This window comes from Staurois parvus, unplaced genomic scaffold, assembly GCF_062004578.1.
Source record: "Staurois parvus isolate SC_StPar_1 unplaced genomic scaffold, SC_StPar_1.0 ptg000970l, whole genome shotgun sequence".
NCBI classification, from domain to species: domain Eukaryota; kingdom Metazoa; phylum Chordata; class Amphibia; order Anura; family Ranidae; genus Staurois; species Staurois parvus.
Window position 1 is genome coordinate 334031 of NW_028318766.1, and position 19295 is coordinate 353325.

General features: G+C 44.0%; 1 protein-coding gene across 1 annotated transcript in view; it reads right to left on the bottom strand.

Moving 5' to 3' along the window:
- LOC149441586 (membrane-spanning 4-domains subfamily A member 4A-like) overlaps positions 1 to 19295 on the bottom strand; it is a 77273-nt gene that overhangs the window by 20093 nt on the left and 37885 nt on the right. The window contains exon 2 of the mRNA XM_089657146.1: positions 2454 to 2570. Coding sequence (XP_089513272.1) covers positions 2454 to 2531 — 78 coding nt within the window. The 5' untranslated portion in view covers positions 2532 to 2570. The remainder of the gene's footprint in view (positions 1 to 2453; positions 2571 to 19295) is intronic.

Below are 19295 nucleotides of genomic sequence, written 5' to 3' on the forward strand. Positions count from 1 at the left end.
AGATAGATATGCCCCAGTGGCTGTGGGGAGGCAGTCTCCTGTTTTAAAGTCAAATTGTTAAAATGGATCTGCCTGGCCTGACATTGATGATTCCCCTCTAAAAAATACCAGCTGCCTGGTTGTGATGCTGATCTTCTGTCTTCAAAAATTTCTCATTCCATTTGTAATCTGAACAGAGTGTTTTTCACAATTTTTCACATTTTCCATCAATTTTCTTGCACAACCAGAATCAGGCCTGATTCGTTACACAACACTATGGAGATCGGATTAAGTTGGCAGAGTTGCCCAGGTAGTTTTACATATATATATACAAACACACTCATCGACAACTTTATTAGGTACACCTTGCTAGTACCGGATTGGACCCCCTTTTGCCTTCAGAATTGTCTTATTTTTCGTGGCATAGATTCAAGAAGGTGTTGGGAACATTCCTCAGGGATTTTGGTCCATGTTGACATGAGTTACTGTTGCCTTTCTATCATCTCAAACCAGTCTGCCCATTCTCCTCTGACATCAACAAGGCATTTCCATACACACAACTGCTGCTCACTGGAGATTTTTTGGACCATTTTTTTTTTGGACCATTTTCTGTAAACCCTAGAGATGGTTGTGCTTGAAAATCCTAGTAGATCAGCAGTTTTTGAAATACACAGACCAGCCCGTCTGGCACCAACAACCATGCCATGTTCAAAGTCACTTAAACCCCTTTTCTTCCCCATTCTGATGCTCGGTTTGAACTTTAGCAAGGTGTCTGCACCACGTCTACATGCCTAAATGCATTGAGTTGCTGCCATGTGATTGGCTGATTAGCAATTTGTGTTACCAATACCAAGTAATAAAACCTAATAAAGTGGCCGGTGAGTGTATATATAAAATAGAAACGTAATGTAATTATTAAATCCTAATTTAAAAACTTCCATTGAGATGCAGATTGTAATGACAGGGAGACCCATAAAATGTAAAGGCAAAACTTTTTTTTTGTGCTTATGGATGGGGTAAGGACTGGTTAGCATGCATCTGGTTCATATTGCTAAATTAAAATCAAAACTTGAGAGCTGCTAAATCACTTATTGTGTGCCAAATACAATTACTAATTAATGGATCGCCTGCATCTAACACATGCTCATACCAATGTGTCTAATTAATTATAAATGCCAGATAGTGCAGAGCTCCACTATTACCAATATGTTACAAATAATAAATACCTATATACATGCCCAAATAATTTGTGCAATATTCACATACATCCACTATAAAAAGCAAAAATGTCCATATAATAATAAATAGAAATGTCCATATATAATTCTTCAAAAATATTGTGTTCACTATATAAGGATTACAAGCGGCATGTCGTCCAATCATTTTCCCTTGATGAAGCCACATGACCCGGTGGCGTAACGCGTAGGGGAGGGGCTCTGACATCACAGCGATCAGTGGTTTTATACTGACACCAGCTGGTTACAAATAGGATTTCACCACTGCCAAAATTCAGGAGAAAATATTTTTGTACAAAGCACTTTCTGTACAGAGATCATGTGAGTGTACTACTTTTTATCAATAAATGGTTGTTTAAGGATAAAGCACTATGATCTGGTTACTTTTTTGACATTTCCACCATGGGAGGAGAGCCAATTGATGAGTGAAAGAGATCCCATTCAGCAGGACACCATCCCATATACATTTTGTCCAATTAAAGGGACACAAGCTTTATATGATCTCACTTGACAGTTTGGTCAGATATTTGAGGTGAGAGCACAATCGGTGGGAGGTGCACATTTTTAAAAAGCATATTCACATAAGAGGTGAATTAAGAAGCACTGAATTTATACATTTCAAGTGAACACAAACTTTTTGAAGAATTATATATGGACATTTTTGCTTTTTATAGTGGATTTATATGAATATTGCACACATTTTTATTTGGGCATGTACAGTATATATGTATTTATTATGTGTAACATATTGGTAATAGTGGAGTACGGCACTATCTGGCATTTTTTGTTCATATTGATGTCTGTGTCCCCAATGTATAGATTCAACCTCTCTTTTTGTGCTGGTGACCATTATCAATGAGATAGAAAGTGATGGTAGTTGTCACCAGGAAAGCAAGTGAGGGTAAATCTTTCAATAGGGATGCCTGTTTAGGTGACAACTGTCCAAGAGGGCAATTCCCCTAACCAGGAGAATATTTCTCTCACTTCCTGTTGCATCCCAAGGACAAGAACAGTAAAGAAATTGGACAATGGGGACAGACAGAAAAAAATAAACTAACAGAGGTTTTACCTTCCCCTACGCTATACAAAATGTATCAGCAATAGGGCCCAATTGCACACTGATACAACCCCAATGAAAACCTTTACAGACTCATAACGGGCTTCCTTTGAGAATATTTCTTAGCGCCAAAATGAATTATAACTTTTAGCAAGTATGTTTTTTATTGGTCAGGTTCTTACCCCGTAAGTTTTGGGTTTCCCTTTGTTGAATTCTTCATTAATACTCGTTGAATGTACTTGTGGCATTACAGCAGTCATTGTGGAGAATAGAAGCACGGACTATAAGTCAATGTATTCCTAGAGAGAAAAACAATTCTATAAAGTAGAACATTTTAACTTTTAAAAAAATATTCTAATAGAAGATAAGTACCTAGCATAGCTGGCACACAATTTCATTAATTTCCCCCTTCTCCACTGATTCCAATGTATTTTGCCAAAATACAGCTCACAGTCTTTTCTTCTTTCATAAAATCAGCCTATCAGCAAGTTCAATATTCTGTAAAGTCATGAGAGATTCCTCCATTGATCTCTATTTTATACGGGTAATAATCCTGAGGGAGCCACATACAGTATGTTACTTTTATTTAGGGACGAGTGAAGTTAAGTGTCATTTCAGCAAAAAAAAAAAAAAAAAGGAGGTTTTGTTGGAATTTTGCCATTTGGCAAAACACATTGGCGTCAACAAAGTAGGGGAAATTAAGGTATTTTTTGTAGATTTTTAGGGATGCAATGGGCTTTAAATGGCTCCTAAGGGTTATAGAAGCTCCTTTACCTATCCTGGACCCATTTTTGGGTCAAAAAAATGGCTCTCAATTAGCCTCATTATTTTACATTTATTTGCAGAAAAAAGTACAGACAGAAAAAATCAAAGACAAAAGACTAGAGACAAGACACTAATAACAATTAAATACACAATAAGGGAAACAAATACAAGGAACAAATAAAATATGCTAAGTAGGACGCTGAGAAGGCCTTTGACAGAGTGTCCTGGGATTATTTGAGGGCAACCCTTCAGGCGATTGGTTTGAGAGAACACATGCTTAATTTCATCATGACCTTGTATTCTGGACCCACGGCACAGGTTCGGGTGAATGGCCATTTATCGAACCATTTCTCTCTCGGCAATGGCACGCGCCAGGGCTGCCCCCTTTCTCCTCTCCTCTTTGTGCTATCATTAGAGCCACTGCTGCGTAAACTCCGTTCCAACCCAGATATTAAGGGCGTTTCCGCACCGGCTCAAGAGTATAAACTCGCCGCCTATGCGGATGACATTTTACTGTTTCTAACGGAACCTCGGACCACCTTTCCCAATTTGCTTAAAGATTTCTCACTTTTTCAATACATGTCGAACCTTAGAATCAACCATTCAAAATCATACGCCCTCAACGTCACCCTCCCTTCTGATGTAGTCTCATTTTGCCGATCGCAGTTCCCGTTTAGATGGGACAGTGAGACTCTCACTTACCTGGGCATTCAGCTTACGTGCGACCTCTCTGACCTTTATGTAAAAAACTTTATCCCAGCACTTAAATCCATTCAGGAAGATCTCACTAAATGGCATCGACCATGCTTTTCCTGGTTCGGCAAAGCTGCTATATTAAAAATGAACATTCTCCCCCGCCTCCTCTATTTATTTCAAACCTTACCTATCCACTTGCCACCCGCCTTTTTCGCTTCATGTAGGAGAATGTGCTCCTTCTTCCTTTGGAACCACAAGCGTCCGCGCATATCTTTCTGCCAATTGGTTCTCCCCAAATCCAGGGGTGGAATTGGGCTCCCAGACCTCAGGCAATATCATTGGGCCTGCCATCTTTGCAGAATTATAGATTGGAATATTCATTCGACTACCAAAGACTGGGTGCATCTCGAAAACTCCTTCTCTCCTTCTCCTATAGCTTCGATCCCGTGGCTCTTGACGAAACATACCCCCCAGGCCCTTCTCACTCATCCACTGATTGGTCCTACCTTGAGCATCTTCCGCTCGATGTGCAAGTCGGCCTCCATCTCAGATGCCCCCAACCCTTTAACCTCCCTTTGCTTAAACCCGGACTTCCCTCCGGGTATGCACAAGGCCTTCCTGTCAGAACATTGGCCGTATGACCAGGTGAAAGCGGAACACTTTTTTCATAACGGCCAATTGAAATCCTACTCCTCTTTGGCGAGCACCATGAAAGATCGTACCTTCCCCTTTTGGGCCTACCTTCAAATCAGGCATTTTCTCACATCCTCTGTTCACCGCCACAAATGGACTCGTCCTCTCACCCCCTTTGAATCAATTTGTTCTAAGGCTGAACCCCAGCGGCATCTAATCTCATCCATGTACCTCCTTCTCACCGGTGATGGGAATCCTAACTCGCTCCCCGCTTGCCGAGCTTGGAGGAGAGACCTTGATATAGATTTTTCCTCCTCAGATTGGGACCAAATTTTTACATACTCCCACAAATGTTCGCTGAATGTATCGACCCAAGAAAACGGATACAAGCTAGCTTCCCGTTGGTACATTACCCCTTCTAGAACTCATCGTTTTAACCCTTCTCTACCCAATAATTGTTGGAGATGTGGAGCACCTGATGGGTCCCTTCTCCATATTTGGTGGTCCTGTCCTATCGTCCTGCCCTTCTGGCAGGAAGTCCACCGTATAACCTCGTCAGTGTCCACTTTACCTCTCGATTTCTCCCCGGCCCAATTTCTCCTCCACCATACACCGCTCCCCAAACGTCTATACTTCCGATCGTTAGCTATGCATATGATTAATGCTGCTAGACTCTGTCTTCCTGTGTTTTGGAGATCTACTCAACCCCCCTCAATAAAAGCTTGGTTCACTCGTCTGGGAAGAGTTGCAGAGATGGAGGAGTTGATTGCTTCCTCCCAAGATAACCCGACTAAATTCTCCCATACTTGGTCGTGTTGGATTCACTTCCAAACGACCCCCGAATACCAATCCCTCATGGGTCTTTCTACCTGACTCTGAGCCAGACCTGTGGCTTTATATTGCACTCTGTATTGTACTGACTCCTCGACCCTTGCTAGGCTGTCGATAATACTTTTCTATTATATCCCTTTCACTGATCAGGTAGTGAGACACTCCTTTTCCCTGGTGCTCGATTGTCTGCTTTATGTCTCTATCCCCTAGGGGATGAGCACACCAGCTCTGTCCTTGGAGCTTCCACCTCTATGACATGTCTATCCATACCGCCCCCCCCCCCCCCCCCCCTTAGTCTCCCTCCCCTTTGACCCTTACCCCCCTTCCCCTCTTTTTTTTTTTTTTTTTTTTTTCTCTTCTTTGGCTTTCCAGCTTCTCACCATTTTTTATTTTTTCTTTCCTTCCGACTCCTTCCTCATTGTGCCCTGTACCTGCCATTACTGTTTTTGTTGTTATTCACATCTTCTCCACTTCATTTTTTCCCTTTTTCTTTTTCCTCTACACATATGTTTATTCCGCTGTCCATAGGCAACCTAATCTCACACCCGGATTACACTTGCACATGTGCCTCTCCCATTCCACGGAGTTTTTTTTTCATATGCGTTGGTTACCTTTGAGTGGTACCTTTGCTGCTCCTCCTGGATAACACCGAGCTTTCTATATTTTCGCAACTTTTTCCTTGCACCAGAAGCCCAGCACCTTTAGCTTTATCCCCTTCCCCCCTACTCTGCTCCTCGATGATAAAAGATATCTGGGGGTGCACATAAATGACCCTGCTCGTTTGGTGATATTTTGTATGCTATGTGGTGATTTTGATTGGTGTTTGCCTTCTTTGTTTTTGGCTGTATTCTCGTGTTTTTTTTTTTTTTTTCCAAGTTCAACTTCATTATTGTTACAGGTGACACAAGAGGGCTTTATTATTTTGTTCGCCTGCATATTTCTTTTTGTCTGGCATGTGCGATTTGTGTTTTACCGCGTTTTTCTTTGGCACATTGTATTACGTTGTACAATTTATACCATTTGTATGTTCTGACTTTTTCTCAATAAACTTTGTGGAACAAAAAAAAAAATATGCTAAGTAACCCCCTCCCAAAAAAACACACTTTCTTAGTAAAGTAAAAGAAAATCTATCTAGTAAAATAAATATTCCATAATATAATATAACCTCAGTTACTATCTAATTTCTATACTCCAAAATAAATAAATAAACAAATTATGAAATATTATAATACTTGCATCTTGGAGCAATTAAATTAGTTTCAGATTAAATACTCTAAATACCGCCCCCAACCCCCCCCACAAAAAAAAAAACTTCTTAGTACAGAAAACTAAAATCTATCTCTCTAGTAGAATTATTATATTGTATTAGATCCCTCATTACTATCTATTAGCAGTTCTGTAAATAAATACATACATGAATTAAGTACATATTTTATTAGTTTCATCATGTAGCTATGAAATTATTTTCCGAACAAGTACACACAAAACAGGAAACAAATACAAAGAACATTAAATAAATAAATACATTTCCAAAATCAATAAAAGTCCACACAATAGTCCACCCAAAATAACTCAATCCAATGTGTTGAACTTCCAATTTTCTTCCAAGTTTCGTGATACCTCGAAAAAATATAAACTATAATAGTGTATTATCTCTTTAATATTAAATCAGTAAATAATTTAATGTGTAACCTCTAACCTTGCAAACAAAATTGCACCAAAACATTTTTTCTACATCATCTGCAAGTGACACGTGAGTCGTGCACAAATCATTCTGTGTACAATTCAACAATAAGTGATAATAAAGTGAGGGAAAAGAAAAAAAAATGTTTGATTTATATCAAAAGGATATGACCCAGTCAGATTCGAAAAAATTAGATATGAAATTAGTAAGAATTATTTGGGTGATGGAAAAATTAAGAAAATTAAAGATTTGAAGAAAGAAGGAAATAGGAAAGCAGAATATGCATTCATTTCCCGTTTCAACTGTCAATTCAAGGAAGTGGAAAATATTTTTAGAAGACATTGGCCAATAATGAAAAAAGATACTATTTTGGGACCAACTCTACCAGAGAAACCGCCTTTTATCTATAGAAAAACTAATAATTTAAGAAATTCCCTAGTTAAGGGAGTCATTTCACCTCCCAATAACAAAGATACATTGATGTTTGATTTTAAGGGATTTTATCATTGTAAAAAGTGTAGGATGTGCAGAATGACGGGAATAAATAAGAAAATGATCTCTAAATTTAAATCTCAAACCACTGGGGAGGAATTTACTATAAATACATTTATCACATGTAAGACTAAGTATGTAACTTATCTGCTAGAATGTCCCTGTCAATTGCAGTATGTAGGTAGAACGAAAAGAAGCCTTGGTGACAGACTAAAAGAACATGTAGCTAATATTATTAAAGGTAAAAAGGACCATAGTGTATCAAGGCGTTTCAAAGAATTTCATAATTCAGATCCCAGTGTAATAAAATTTTGTGGGATTGATACTGCAGAAGTACATTGGAGGGGTGGAGTTCAGTGATTATCTTAGAACGAAACTTATTGGATTTTTCAGTTGAACACTTTAAAACCTAAAGGGCTGAACATTGAGTTAGATCTTAATTGTTTTATTTCAGATATATAAGAGGGGATAAGTTATATTAATAAAAATATAGAATTATTGAATATTTTAATATTGTAATAGTTTATGGAGATTAATTTTAGGAGAAGATTATATTTATAATTTATCGGTAATTTATAAGTCAATAATATGTGTATCAGATTTAATCTGATATTAATGGTGTATTGACTTATAGATGTATATACAATTTGTAGTAATGGGTTGGAGGTTATTTGTAGAAATTAATTTAAATTAAAAGTTTTGATTTTATTTATTGTAATATATTTTATTTTAATTAAATTTTAATTGAATGTATTTTAGGTACGTGTCTGAGGTTTTTATGTAAAATATTTGTAAAAGGTTTTAGTGAGTCATGAGAATTTTAATTTGAATGAATAAAGATTTATTTTAATATTTAAGTTTGACCAGTAGAGGGGGTAGAGGTATAGATACCTTTGTAATAAGTGTACAGTATATAGTATTTTAATATAAAAGGCATGGAATAATAGAAGGGGAGAATAATATTGAATTAATTACTTGATTTGGGATGTGGGCTAATAAGAGGAAGTAATATAGTAATGAATAATACAGTTATACTCCGTAGGAACAGTTAAAAGTTATGGGATTGGAGGTATTTCGGAGAATGTATTAGTTTAAGGGAGGATATATAGTGATGTAAGTTTTATTGTTATATATATTAGCTTTATGGAAGTACATATATTGTTGCCTGCTATAATGCTTATGGGGTACAGTGAATAAGTCTATAGTCCTGTTTGTATATCGGATCTGTATATGGCCGTTTTGGGAGCCATTGCCCTTCAACAAGATGGCGGTTCTGGCTTCCTGTCAATGATGAGAGACAGGATAAGAGGAGCCGCCTTTAAGACGTCTTGATCCCTTCAGAAGAAGTCTGGAAGTGACGAAACGCATCAGAGGACATGGCGTCTGACGTATTCACGCAAAACCGGAAGTACCGGTGCGGCCATTTTGTTTTTGGGAAAAACGTGGTTTCTGATCTTAGGAGCTACAGAGATCTGTTTGGTGCATATGAGCTGACCCCAATGTAAGATATTGATTAAATTATCTTTATACCTGATAATACATACTTCAGAAGTCTCTTTCTTACTTTTTGAGGATTGAGGAGGATATTGGCCAATAATATCCAGAAAAGTGTGTGATTATTCCCTGATGGTAATGGTTTTTAATTTCACTATTTGGAGGTGGTCACTGAGTTATCACTGTATGAATTGGAGTGCCCACGGATTTATGTGATTTTCACATTATATGGAAAGTGTTTTGGATTTAGAGTATAATATTTATTTAATATATATTTTTTTAAATATTTTTTTTTCTTTTTTTTTTTTCTTTTCCCTCACTTTATTATCACTTATTGTTGAAGTGTACACAGAATGATTTGTGCATGACTCACGTATCACTTGCAGTTGATGTAGAAAAAATGTTTTGGTGCAATTTTGTTTGCAAGGTTAGAGGTTTCACATTAAATTATTTAACTGACTTACAGTTGCAAGAAAAAGTATGTGAACCCCTTGGGATTACATGGAGTTTTGCATGAATTGGGCATAAAATGTGCTCTGAATGTCATCTAAGTCACAACAATAGAAGAACACAGTCTGCTGAACATAATACTACACAAACATTAGATGTTGCCATGGTTTAATTGCACATAACTTGTAAAAATTCACAGTGCAGGGAGGAAAAAGTATGTGAGGCCCTAGCTTAATGACCTCTCCCAGAGCTAATTGTTGCCAGGAGTGAGCCAACCTTGACTCCAATCAGTGTGATGATATTGGATGTGTTGCTGACAGCTGTCCTGCCCTTAAAAAACACACACCTGTTTTGGGTTTACTGGTTTCAAGAAGTACTGTCTGATGTGAACCATGCCTTGCAGAAAAGAGCTCTCAGAAGACCTACGATCAAGAATTGTTGACTTGCATGAAGCTGGAAAGGGTTACAAAAATATCTCCAAAAGCCTTGATGTTCATGTGTCCACGGTAAGACAGACTGTCTACAAATGGAGAAAGTTTAGCACTGTTGCTACTCTCCCTAGGCGTGGTCCTCCTGTAAAAATTACTGCAAGAGCACAGCGCAGAATGCTGCATGAGGTAAAGAAGAATCCAAGAGTGTCAGCTAAAGACCTACAGAAATCTCTGGCACATGCAAACATTTTTGTTGACACATCTACAATAAGGAAATCATTAAACAAGAATGGAGTACATGGGAGGACACCACGGAGGAAGCCATTGCTGTCCAAAAAGCATATTGCAGCACATTTGAAGTTTGCAAAAAAAGAGCACTTGGATGTTCCATAGCACTACTGGCAAAATATACTGTAGACAGATGAAACCAAGATTGAGTTGTTTGGGAAGAACACACAACACTATGTGTGGAGAAAAAAAGGCACAGCACACCAACATCAAAACCTCATCCCCACTGTAAAACATGGCGGAGGGAGCATCATGGTTTGGGGCTGCTTTGCTGCCTCCGGGCCTGGATGTATTGTTGTCATTGATGGGAAAATGAATTCCAGAGTTTATGAAGACATTTTGCAGGAAAACGTACGACCATCTGTCCGCCAACTGAAGCTCCGCAGAGGATGGGTGATGCAACAAGACAATGACCCAAAGCATACAAGTAATTCAACAAAACAATGGCTGCAACAGCACAGAATACGCCTTCTGGAGTGGCCCAGTCAGAGTCCTGACCTCAACCCGATTGAAATGCTGTGGCACGACCTTAAGAGAGCGATTCACACCAGACATCCCAAGAATATTGCTACACTGAAACAGTTTTGTGAAGAGGAGTGGTCCAAAATTACTCCAGATCGTTGTGCAGGTCTGATCTGCAACTACAGGAAACGTTTGGTTGAGGTTATTTCTGCCAAAGGAGGGTCAACCAGGTATTAAGTCCAAAGGTTCATATACTTTTTCCTCCCTGCACTGTGAATGCTTACATGTTATGTGCAATTAAACCATGGCAACATCTAATGTTTGTGTAGTATTATGTTCAGCAGACTGTGTTCTTCTATTGTTGTGACTTAGATAACGTTCAGAGCACATTTTATGCCCAATTCATGCAAAACTCCACATAATCCCAAGGGGTTCACATACTTTTTCTTGCAACTGTATATTAAAAAGGTAATACACTATTATAGTTTATATTTTTTTCAAGATATCACGAAACTTGGAAGAAAATTGGAAGTTCAACATACTGGATTGAGTTATTTTGGGTGGACTTTTATTGATTTTGGACATTTATTTATTTTATTTTGTTTAATTTATTTTATTAATTTTGGACATTATTTAACATATTTGCTGGATTGGATTAGGGTTTATTTGATTTATCATTTATATATAATATTTTTGGGTTATAGAGAAAGGAAAAGGTTGAATAGGATATTTGCCTTCAAGGGTGAAAGTATGACTTTTCTTTAGCGGTCATAGTAGGGGTTATTTATTTATTCTTGGGTGCCGAGTGATTTACACTTATTTAAAATACAAAGAACAAATACCCTAAATACCCCCCCAACTAAAAAAAAAAACTTCTTGGTAAAGAAAATGAAAATCTATCTCTGGTAGATTATATTATGTTATATTATGTTATATTATAATATATTATATCCCCCATTGCTATCTAATAGCAATTCTGTAAATAAATACATTAATTAAATACATATTTCAATAGTTGTATCATGCAGCAATGACATTTATTTCCAGAGCAAATACAAAACAGAAAACAAATACAAAGAAATAAAATACCCTAAATACCCCCCCCCCCAAAAAAAAAAACCCAAAAAAACAAATAAATAAATAAAACCTAAAAAGAACTTACCTTCTTGGAAAAGAAAATCTATATATCTAGAATATTCTAATGCTAACAGCTATTTTGTCAATGAATACATGAATTAAATACAGTATTTTGATAGCTGCATCATGTAGCAATTACATTATTTCCAGAACAAATACACACAAAACAGGAAATAAATACAAAAAAACAAATAATCCAACTCCAAATAACTCCAAATAATCACTAGAGATGAGCGAAGAAATGAAAAATTCGATTCGACTGATTCGGCGAATTCGTGGACAATATTCGATTCGAGTCGAATAAATTCGCTGTGAATTTAACTTAAAAAAGGGTGTTTCTAGGCTTCAGAGAGACTTAATATTAGTGCAGAACACTGTACCTTTAATTTAAATGCCCTTGGAGTCTGCTGGGGAAGAGAAATAATACTGTCTGTCAGTATGACATGCAGATGAGTGCCGTCGATCTTAGAATCACTGCACACTTCACTCCTTTGGCCAGTCACGGGGCCAAAACCAGTGTTTGGAGCCACAGTGTGGCGGTGGAGGCAGCAGCAATGGGAGGCCATACAGCAACCTATGACAAAATGGAAACCAGCAGGAGCGTGAGGAGACCTGAAAGTGGCACATGGCAGAGTGGGAGCAATGGGAGGCGGTACAGGGACCCAGGTCACACTATGGGCCCAGCAGCAGCGTGACCAGGCGGTACGGGGGCCCATGGCCGATATGGGGCTTGGTGGCACCTATGGAAGGCCTGTAATCTGCCAGCAACCTATGACAAAATGGACAACCGCAGGAGTGTGAGGAGATTTCAAAGTGGCACATGGCAGAGTGGAAGCAATGGGAGGCCGTACAGGGACCCAGGTCACACTGTGGGACCAGCATCAGCGTGAACAGGCGGTACGGGGGCCCATGGCCGATTTGACCTCATTCATCCCATAGTCCTGCCGACTCACGAATAGCGTGGCCTCCTCAAAGGGCCTGAGCAAGCGCAGGTGTCACACATGAGCTGACAATGGCTGACATCTAAGTTACACAGGGAGTACCTTTATCCGCTTTTAACATCAGGAAATCTGTGATGGCCTTTAGCTGTTCGTAAAGGCGGTCTAACATATGTAGGGTTGAATTACACCTTGTTGCAACGTCACAGCATGAGGAGTCGGTACGGGGGCCCATGGCAGATTACATGTCTGGCAGCAGCTATGTGAGGCCCGTAATCTGCCTGCACCCTATGTCAAAAAATTTAACACACCAGCAGTGTGAAGAGACCTGAAAGTGGCACATGGCAGCAGAGTGTGGCGATGGAGACAGCAGCAATGGGAGGCCGTACAGGGACCCATGAGAGACTCTAGACTTGGCAGCAGCATGAGGAGGCGGTATATAGGGGCCCATGGCAGATTAGGGGCCTGGCAGCAGCTATGTGAGGCCCGTAATCTGCCTGCACCCTATGTCAAAAAATTTAACACACCAGCAGTGTGAAGAGACCTGAAAGTGGCACATGGCAGCAGAGTGTGGCGATGGAGACAGCAGCAATGGGAGGCCATACAGGGACCCATGACAGACTCTGGACTTGGCAGCAGCATGAGGAGGCGGTATATAGGGGCCCATGGCAGATTAGGGGCCTGGCAGCAGCTATGTGAGGCCCGTAATCTGCCTGCACCCTATGTCTAAAAATTTAACACACCAGCAGTGTGAAGAGACCTGAAAGTGGCACATGGCAGCAGAGTGTGGCGATGGAGACAGCAGCAATGGGAGGCCGTACAGGGACCCATGACAGACTCTAGACTTGGCAGCAGCATGAGGAGGCGGTATATAGGGGCCCATGGCAGATTAGGGGCCTGGCAGCAGCTATGTGAGGCCCGTAATCTGCCTGCACCCTATGTCAAAAAATTTAACACACCAGCAGTGTGAAGAGACCTGAAAGTGGCACATGGCAGCAGAGTGTGGCGATGGAGACAGCAGCAATGGGAGGCCGTACAGGGACCCATGACAGACTCTAGACTTGGCAGCAGCATGAGGAGGCGGTATATAGGGGCCCATGGCAGATTAGGGGCCTGGCAGCAGCTATGTGAGGCCCGTAATCTGCCTGCACCCTATGTCAAAAAATTTAACACACCAGCAGTGTGAAGAGACCTGAAAGTGGCACATGGCAGCAGAGTGTGGCGATGGAGACAGCAGCAATGGGAGGCCGTACAGGGACCCATGACAGACTCTGGACTTGGCAGCAGCATGAGGAGGCGGTATATAGGGGCCCATGGCAGATTAGGGGCCTGGCAGCAGCTATGTGAGGCCCGTAATCTGCCTGCACCCTATGTCAAAAAATTTAACACACCAGCAGTGTGAAGAGACCTGAAAGTGGCACATGGCAGCAGAGTGTGGCGATGGAGACAGCAGCAATGGGAGGCCGTACAGGGACCCATGACAGACTCTAGACTTGGCAGCAGCATGAGGAGGCGGTATATAGGGGCCCATGGCAGATTAGGGGCCTGGCAGCAGCTATGTGAGGCCCGTAATCTGCCTGCACCCTATGTCAAAAAATTTAACACACCAGCAGTGTGAAGAGACCTGAAAGTGGCACATGGCAGCAGAGTGTGGCGATGGAGACAGCAGCAATGGGAGGCCGTACAGGGACCCATGAGAGACTCTAGACTTGGCAGCAGCATGAGGAGGCGGTATATAGGGGCCCATGGCAGATTAGGGGCCTGGCAGCAGCTATGTGAGGCCCGTAATCTGCCTGCACCCTATGTCAAAAAATTAAACACACCAGCAGTGTGAAGAGACCTGAAAGTGGCACATGGCAGCAGAGTGTGGCGATGGAGACAGCAGCAATGGGAGGCCTTACAGGGACCCATGACAGACTCTGGACTTGGCAGCAGCATGAGGAGGCGGTATATAGGGGCCCATGGCAGATTAGGGGCCTGGCAGCAGCTATGTGAGGCCCGTAATCTGCCTGCACCCTATGTCAAAAAATTTAACACACCAGCAGTGTGAAGAGACCTGAAAGTGGCACATGGCAGCAGAGTGTGGCGATGGAGACAGCAGCAATGGGAGGCCGTACAGGGACCCATGAGAGACTCTAGACTTGGCAGCAGCATGAGGAGGCGGTATATAGGGGCCCATGGCAGATTAGGGGCCTGGCAGCAGCTATGTGAGGCCCGTAATCTGCCTGCACCCTATGTCAAAAAATTAAACACACCAGCAGTGTGAAGAGACCTGAAAGTGGCACATGGCAGCAGAGTGTGGCGATGGAGACAGCAGCAATGGGAGGCCTTACAGGGACCCATGACAGACTCTGGACTTGGCAGCAGCATGAGGAGGCGGTATATAGGGGCCCATGGCAGATTAGGGGCCTGGCAGCAGCTATGTGAGGCCCGTAATCTGCCTGCACCCTATGTCAAAAAATTTAACACACCAGCAGTGTGAAGAGACCTGAAAGTGGCACATGGCAGCAGAGTGTGGCGATGGAGACAGCAGCAATGGGAGGCCGTACAGGGACCCATGAGAGACTCTAGACTTGGCAGCAGCATGAGGAGGCGGTATATAGGGGCCCATGGCAGATTAGGGGCCTGGCAGCAGCTATGTGAGGCCCGTAATCTGCCTGCACCCTATGTCAAAAAATTTAACACACCAGCAGTGTGAAGAGACCTGAAAGTGGCACATGGCAGCAGAGTGTGGCGATGGAGACAGCAGCAATGGGAGGCCGTACAGGGACCCATGACAGACTCTGGACTTGGCAGCAGCATGAGGAGGCGGTATATAGGGGCCCATGGCAGATTAGGGGCCTGGCAGCAGCTATGTGAGGCCCGTAATCTGCCTGCACCCTATGTCAAAAAATTTAACACACCAGCAGTGTGAAGAGACCTGAAAGTGGCACATGGCAGCAGAGTGTGGCGATGGAGACAGCAGCAATGGGAGGCCTTACAGGGACCCATGACAGACTCTGGACTTGGCAGCAGCATGAGGAGGCGGTATATAGGGGCCCATGGCAGATTAGGGGCCTGGCAGCAGCTATGTGAGGCCCGTAATCTGCCTGCACCCTATGTCAAAAAATTTAACACACCAGCAGTGTGAAGAGACCTGAAAGTGGCACATGGCAGCAGAGTGTGGCGATGGAGACAGCAGCAATGGGAGGCCGTACAGGGACCCATGACAGACTCTAGACTTGGCAGCAGCATGAGGAGGCGGTATATAGGGGCCCATGGCAGATTAGGGGCCTGGCAGCAGCTATGTGAGGCCCGTAATCTGCCTGCACCCTATGTCAAAAAATTTAACACACCAGCAGTGTGAAGAGACCTGAAAGTGGCACATGGCAGCAGAGTGTGGCGATGGAGACAGCAGCAATGGGAGGCCGTACAGGGACCCATGACAGACTCTAGACTTGGCAGCAGCATGAGGAGGCGGTATATAGGGGCCCATGGCAGATTAGGGGCCTGGCAGCAGCTATGTGAGGCCCGTAATCTGCCTGCACCCTATGTCAAAAAATTAAACACACCAGCAGTGTGAAGAGACCTGAAAGTGGCACATGGCAGCAGAGTGTGGCGATGGAGACAGCAGCAATGGGAGGCCTTACAGGGACCCATGACAGACTCTGGACTTGGCAGCAGCATGAGGAGGCGGTATATAGGGGCCCATGGCAGATTAGGGGCCTGGCAGCAGCTATGTGAGGCCCGTAATCTGCCTGCACCCTATGTCTAAAAATTTAACACACCAGCAGTGTGAAGAGACCTGAAAGTGGCACATGGCAGCAGAGTGTGGCGATGGAGACAGCAGCAATGGGAGGCCGTACAGGGACCCATGACAGACTCTAGACTTGGCAGCAGCATGAGGAGGCGGTATATAGGGGCCCATGGCAGATTAGGGGCCTGGCAGCAGCTATGTGAGGCCCGTAATCTGCCTGCACCCTATGTCAAAAAATTTAACACACCAGCAGTGTGAAGAGACCTGAAAGTGGCACATGGCAGCAGAGTGTGGCGATGGAGACAGCAGCAATGGGAGGCCGTACAGGGACCCATGACAGACTCTAGACTTGGCAGCAGCATGAGGAGGCGGTATATAGGGGCCCATGGCAGATTAGGGGCCTGGCAGCAGCTATGTGAGGCCCGTAATCTGCCTGCACCCTATGTCAAAAAATTTAACACACCAGCAGTGTGAAGAGACCTGAAAGTGGCACATGGCAGCAGAGTGTGGCGATGGAGACAGCAGCAATGGGAGGCCGTACAGGGACCCATGACAGACTCTGGACTTGGCAGCAGCATGAGGAGGCGGTATATAGGGGCCCATGGCAGATTAGGGGCCTGGCAGCAGCTATGTGAGGCCCGTAATCTGCCTGCACCCTATGTCAAAAAATTTAACACACCAGCAGTGTGAAGAGACCTGAAAGTGGCACATGGCAGCAGAGTGTGGCGATGGAGACAGCAGCAATGGGAGGCCGTACAGGGACCCATGAGAGACTCTAGACTTGGCAGCAGCATGAGGAGGCGGTATATAGGGGCCCATGGCAGATTAGGGGCCTGGCAGCAGCTATGTGAGGCCCGTAATCTGCCTGCACCCTATGTCAAAAAATTAAACACACCAGCAGTGTGAAGAGACCTGAAAGTGGCACATGGCAGCAGAGTGTGGCGATGGAGACAGCAGCAATGGGAGGCCGTACAGGGACCCATGAGAGACTCTAGACTTGGCAGCAGCATGAGGAGGCGGTATATAGGGGCCCATGGCAGATTAGGGGCCTGGCAGCAGCTATGTGAGGCCCGTAATCTGCCTGCACCCTATGTCAAAAAATTTAACACACCAGCAGTGTGAAGAGACCTGAAAGTGGCACATGGCAGCAGAGTGTGGCGATGGAGACAGCAGCAATGGGAGGCCGTACAGGGACCCATGACAGACTCTAGACTTGGCAGCAGCATGAGGAGGCGGTATATAGGGGCCCATGGCAGATTAGGGGCCTGGCAGCAGCTATGTGAGGCCCGTAATCTGCCTGCACCCTATGTCAAAAAATTTAACACACCAGCAGTGTGAAGAGACCTGAAAGTGGCACATGGCAGCAGAGTGTGGCGATGGAGACAGCAGCAATGGGAGGCCGTACAGGGACCCATGAGAGACTCTAGACTTGGCAGCAGCATGAGGAGGCGGTATATAGGGGCCCATGGCAGATTAGGGGCCTGGCAGCAGCTATGTGAGGCCCGTAATCTGCCTGCACCCTATGTCAAAAAATTAAACACACCAGCAGTGTGAAGAGACCTGAAAGTGGCACATGGCAGCAGAGTGTGGCGATGGAGACAGCAGCAATGGGAGGCCTTACAGGGACCCATGACAGACTCTGGACTTGGCAGCAGCATGAGGAGGCGGTATATAGGGGCCCATGGCAGATTAGGGGCCTGGCAGCAGCTATGTGAGGCCCGTAATCTGCCTGCACCCTATGTCAAAAAATTTAACACACCAGCAGTGTGAAGAGACCTGAAAGTGGCACATGGCAGCAGAGTGTGGCGATGGAGACAGCAGCAATGGGAGGCCGTACAGGGACCCATGAGAGACTCTAGACTTGGCAGCAGCATGAGGAGGCGGTATATAGGGGCCCATGGCAGATTAGGGGCCTGGCAGCAGCTATGTGAGGCCCGTAATCTGCCTGCACCCTATGTCAAAAAATTAAACACACCAGCAGTGTGAAGAGACCTGAAAGTGGCACATGGCAGCAGAGTGTGGCGATGGAGACAGCAGCAATGGGAGGCCTTACAGGGACCCATGACAGACTCTGGACTTGGCAGCAGCATGAGGAGGCGGTATATAGGGGCCCATGGCAGATTAGGGGCCTGGCAGCAGCTATGTGAGGCCCGTAATCTGCCTGCACCCTATGTCAAAAAATTTAACACACCAGCAGTGTGAAGAGACCTGAAAGTGGCACATGGCAGCAGAGTGTGGCGATGGAGACAGCAGCAATGGGAGGCCGTACAGGGACCCATGAGAGACTCTAGACTTGGCAGCAGCATGAGGAGGCGGTATATAGGGGCCCATGGCAGATTAGGGGCCTGGCAGCAGCTATGTGAGGCCCGTAATCTGCCTGCACCCTATGTCAAAAAATTAAACACACCAGCAGTGTGAAGAGACCTGAAAGTGGCACATGGCAGCAGAGTGTGGCGATGGAGACAGCAGCAATGGGAGGCCGTACAGGGACCCATGACAGACTCTAGACTTGGCAGCAGCATGAGGAGGCGGTATATAGGGGCCCATGGCAGATTAGGGGCCTGGCAGCAGCTATGTGAGGCCCGTAATCTGCCTGCACCCTATGTCAAAAAATTTAACACACCAGCAGTGTGAAGAGACCTGAAAGTGGCACATGGCAGCAGAGTGTGGCGATGGAGACAGCAGCAATGGGAGGCCGTACAGGGACCCATGACAGACTCTAGACTTGGCAGCAGCATGAGGAGGCGGTATATAGGGGCCCATGGCAGATTAGGGGCCTGGCAGCAGCTATGTGAGGCCCGTAATCTGCCTGCACCCTATGTCAAAAAATTTAACACACCAGCAGTGTGAAGAGACCTGAAAGTGGCACATGGCAGCAGAGTGTGGCGATGGAGACAGCAGCAATGGGAGGCCGTACAGGGACCCATGACAGACTCTAGACTTGGCAGCAGCATGAGGAGGCGGTATATAGGGGCCCATGGCAGATT